This window comes from Apis dorsata, unplaced genomic scaffold, assembly GCF_000469605.1.
Source record: "Apis dorsata unplaced genomic scaffold, Apis dorsata 1.3 scaffold_683, whole genome shotgun sequence".
In the NCBI taxonomy this organism is placed as follows: domain Eukaryota; kingdom Metazoa; phylum Arthropoda; class Insecta; order Hymenoptera; family Apidae; genus Apis; species Apis dorsata.
In genome coordinates, this window is record NW_006263864.1 from 1,974,687 (window position 1) to 1,979,718 (window position 5,032).

General features: G+C 27.6%; 2 protein-coding genes across 2 annotated transcripts; both read left to right on the plus strand.

The window, feature by feature from the left end:
* The first annotated feature begins 19 nt into the window (after positions 1-19).
* LOC102677073 lies at positions 20-510 on the plus strand. Its single transcript, XM_031513624.1, has 2 exons — positions 20-209; positions 304-510. Exon 2 carries the CDS (start codon positions 310-312, stop codon positions 505-507), a length of 198 nt encoding a protein of 65 aa, XP_031369484.1. The 5' UTR covers positions 20-209; positions 304-309; the 3' UTR covers positions 508-510.
* Positions 459-1,841, plus strand: LOC102676932 (GPI mannosyltransferase 1). Its single transcript, XM_006622360.1, has one exon. It carries the CDS (start codon positions 558-560, stop codon positions 1,698-1,700), a length of 1,143 nt encoding a protein of 380 aa, XP_006622423.1. The 5' UTR covers positions 459-557; the 3' UTR covers positions 1,701-1,841.
* The last annotated feature ends 3,191 nt before the right edge of the window (positions 1,842-5,032 follow it).

Sequence of the window (5,032 nt, forward strand, 5' to 3'; positions counted from 1 at the left end):
TATTGATTTATTTGATTTATTTGATTTTATTTCAGAGAAAAGCCCAGAAATAGGATTCATCATGATGAACGAAAAATTAAAAAGTAACATAATCAAAGGTGTTAATGGTTTTGCAGTAGGTCTAGTTCTATGGACCTTATATCAAACTTCACAAGTACCGAAACTTCCAAAAAAGAAATCAAAGTAAATTTAATTTAACATTTTAACAAGTAATGTTTTATATATAGTAAATTTATACATTTAATATATATACATATATATATATATATATTGATATGTAGTAAATAATATAATAATATGTAGTTAAAGATGGAAGCAGTAAAAAAGGCAAAAGAACGATTTAGAAAGTATCCTATTATTGTTGCACAATGCCATGAATCTGGAGTTAAATATGCTGCATGTGTATTGGCAAAATCCAACTTACAAAAAGATGATTGTGAAAGTGAGTTTAAGGAATTTAAGGCATGTTTAATGAAAGCTGCTGCAAAAAATAATATAAGATTATAAAAATAAATAGAATTTTATTTAATGTTAAAAGATATATTTAAAATTTCAAAATGAATGAATTATCATTTAAGACACATTGTATATTAGGTTTCTTATTTAGAATCACTTTAGTTTTTTATTCAAATTATCATGATAAAACTTTCAGTGTTCCGTACACTGATGTGGATTATAAGGTATTTACAGATGCTGCACGATATATAATAGAAGGATCATCTCCATTTGAGCGAGATACATATCGTTATACACCATTATTGGCTTTGCTTTTAACGCCAAATATTTTCATAAATGAAAATTTTGGAAAAATCTTATTTTCTTTTGTTGATATTTTCGTAACCATTTTGATAAAAAAAATCTTAATTTTACAAAATTGTAATAAGCAAGATATATGTACTTTTATATGGCTCTATAATCCTTTCACGATCGTAATTTCAACCAGAGGAAATGCGGATACTGTGACAGTTTTTTTAATTATGCTAACTTTATATTTATTTTTGAAAGATAAATTCGTTTTAGCAGGTTTATGTCATGCCTTATCAATCCATTTTAGATTATATCCTATAATATTTAGTATACCTATATATTTTTCCCTTCAAGATAAAAATTACTTTATACCAAACAAAAATCAGTTAAAATTAGTAATTAGTTGTATATCCTTGATTATTTGTTTAACAATTATTAATTACTATTTCTATGGTTATAAATATATTTACGAAAGTTTTATTTACCATATTACACGCAAAGATACTAAACATAATTTTTCTGTTTATTTTTACATGTTATATTTATCTGCTAATTATCCTCCTAGTATAATTGAAAAAATTTTCATGTTTTTACCGCAATTGATATTGCTCTTATTATTATCATATAAATATTCAAATAAATCTTTATTGCCATTTGTAATGTTTACACAGGCCATGATAATAGTAACATATAATCCGGTATTAACATCACAATACTTTTTTTGGTATTTATCTTTATTGCCATTATGTCTTTCACGGTTTGGATTAAACATTCATAGATCACTATTTCTATGTTTTATGTGGATCTTTAGTCAAAGCGTTTGGTTATTAGCTGCTTATTTATTGGAATTCAAAGGATTGAATACTTTTACGTATATTTGGATAGCTAGTTTATTTTTATTTGTTGTCAATATTAAAATCGTGAATGATATCATTACATATTATAAATATTGATTAGAAGTTAGAAAATAACGATTATTTTAAATTAATTTTCATATGTAATTCTTTATATAACTAAAAATAAAATATATGTTATATCCAATGTGAAATTTTGTGAAAATAAAAAAAAATAATAAATTAGAAGCTAAAAAAAAATCTTTAAATTGCCTATTTTATGAATACTTAAATAGTAATTTTAATGAATTTAAATTTCAAGTATTATTTAAAATATGAATATTTCTATTGTAAGCGTTATATAATAAGACATATCGTATAGAAAATAATTATAACATTAATAATGATTGGAAACTTAAAACTTAATTTTACTAAATTTTAAAAACTATGACTAAACTAAATATAAGAGTATTATATTATTAAATATATACAAGATCAGAAAATAGTTAAAGAGAAAGATAGGATAAGAATCGATAGTCTGCGCCATCTTTTGAATTCTAAAGATATCCCTTCAAAAATACTCAAAAGATGGTGCTGATTCCTGAATTTTTATCTTATCTCTGTCTTTTTTCTATTTGTTCTATTGTTTCTTTTTGTTTCTATTTTCTTCCTCTTAGCGCATAATCATAAATGTGATGTAGAACAATAGAATATATTTTCATTATTTTTCTTTTAAAGCTACAATGTGTCTTAATCATTAATGTAAAAAATATAGATGTTACATTCTCGATTTTATATTATATCTTTAGGATGACGATCTTACAAAATATAGTATGCCCTGATATCTAACGTGAATGTTTTGAGTCGAGGCACCTCTTGACGATAGCGGTGAAATTTAAAACCTTGTAAAGGGAGTAGGAAGGAATTTTAAAACATTCTAAATTTAAAAACGACATTATTAAAGATTTATTTATCGAATCTATTTTTTTTTTTTTTTTACTATCAGAAATTTTGATTTTGTATTAGGATTTTGTATTGTATATAACGAGAAACAGTGGCACACAAAATTTTTCTATATTCAAGAATAAAAATTTTTTACGAGACATAACGTGTATTCATAATCCATATTTATGTCTGAAACTATCATGATTCTAATGATAATGGTAAAAATATTACATACACGATTAATGATTCGTAATTTTATTCTTGCAGGAATACAAAATACTTATTTACAGATGGTTTTGTAAAGTAATAGTGGTAGATTTTTAAAAGGAATGTAGATATAGTAATAATAATACAATAATAGTAAATCTTAATGTAGTAATCTAGATCAATTGTGAGCAAGAGCATCCTTTGGATCATCTTTAGAAATATTTCTGTCATTTATTTCTAAGCTGCTAATGTGATGATATTAATATTATAGGGACATTCTTCATCAAATTATATGAGAATGCTTCTCACAATTTCTAACGACATTATTCAAACGATACTCTATTAATTTCATTTACAAAATATAACAAAATATCATCGACGAAATCATGATCATGACTGAAAAAGAAATTTTGCGATTTCTTCGGTAAATATCCGAACACGATACATAATATCTACGATCTATCGCGTTGAAAAATTGAAACGGAAACAGAAATGGCCCAGAAGTATGACACGAAATGGCCCAATTGATACACGGAATCAGTAAAGGAGTGAACTCAAATATAGTTCGTATAACTCTAGGTCACCACGGCAGACGATGCAACATATAAAAATAGCATTATTTTCTTTCATTGCTTTCGTTTACAGTTTATTAAACTGTGTGCTATGTGAAATAATCTATTTTATTATTTCCCTCGACGTGAACAGACAGTTGATTTTTGCCCGAAGTCGGTCCCTCCGGCTAGGACAAAAGTCACCGACATTTAATGTAAGGAAGTAACAGAGGAAGCGATGATTCCGGATCTTGCAGCGATTCTCGAGCGGAACACGATTTATTTCTAAATAGTCGAATTTCTAAATTTCGTGTATAGGGTGGCTGCAAGGTCCAGAACCTGCGTACTTCGTTATAGAATTATAACGCTATATCGAGAAATCAATTGTCATCACGCTATAGATAGAAGAAGAAGAAGTTACATCTCTGAGAGAATCAGGAAAATGAAGAGAACACCCCGGGTTTGCGTGACGCGAAATACTCCTTATTATACCCAGAGGATTGGCGAACAAAGCGTGAGGCGTTGTTCGCTCTTGTTTCCGCACGAGGGGAGCAAAAGAGTACGAAAGACGGCGCTCGCGAGAGGATATGCGTGCTCAAGTGCATTTATAAGGTTTGCAAAGCAACAATATGTCTCGATGTATGCTGCTTTAAGACGTGTGAGAAACATGAAATCACTCGATATTGCACGCACTCGGCGGTCGAAAGAAACGTATGCGATTCGTCGGTGTATCTGGGAGTATTTCTTTTTTTTTTTTTTTTTTTGTGTATCGGAAAAATTTTTCATTTCTTCGATATTATCTCTGTAAATATTCCGTCTTTATTTTTCCGCTCATTTTTGTTTTTGATTAATTCTTTGCGAAAAAATTAAAGCAAATGTAATACGATAGAAATGTAATAAGAAAAAACTCAATATGTTAGCTCGATATATATATATATATATATCTCAAGGATCGACTTTATTACGATCATGGTATATAGAGTTATGAAGAAAAGGAGGTGAAAAGGGGATAGATTGCAGCGGGAGAAGAATTGCGATGAGACAAGAAGAAAAATCGTCTCATATTGATAATGAAGGGTGAAATCGTGAGACTAAGGGAGTGTTATATGGCAAAGATTTAATAAAATATGATAACAGCAGTGATACACATTACATTCTATGAAAAAAATATAAAATAAACGGCACTGGCTGCTTAATAATTAATGTGTAAATCAATCAACTATAAATAATTGTAATAATAAAAATCGTTGTTGTTATAATGATGCCTGATGGATGAACTCCATGTGTAAACAAAATATACACCTTACAAATATAAAATATTGCGCCGATCGATCGCGATGATTATGATAATAGACGATGAGATATTTATTTAAAAAAAAAAAAAAATCATATTCCAATATACATATATAAGAATATATACTTATGCTTAATAATAATAATTGAAAAAAAAAAAAAGAAAAGAGGAGAAAGAATAATTAAAGCACTCGGTGTAACGCATGGATAAATGCATCGTCAAATATTATACGACATAAACAATTAATATACACAACATTAAAATAAACATCTCTTTGGTCTTTTCGTTTCTTTTCTTTTTTCTTCTTTATCATCCGTATTGCAAGAAAGAAAGAAAGAAAGAAAAGGAACGTCATCCCGTCTCGTAAAATTTAGTTCTGCGGGCAGGAGAAAGAGAAAGAAATTAAAAGAAATCAAACGAAAAAAAAAAAAAAAAAAAAAAAAAAAAAAAAAAAA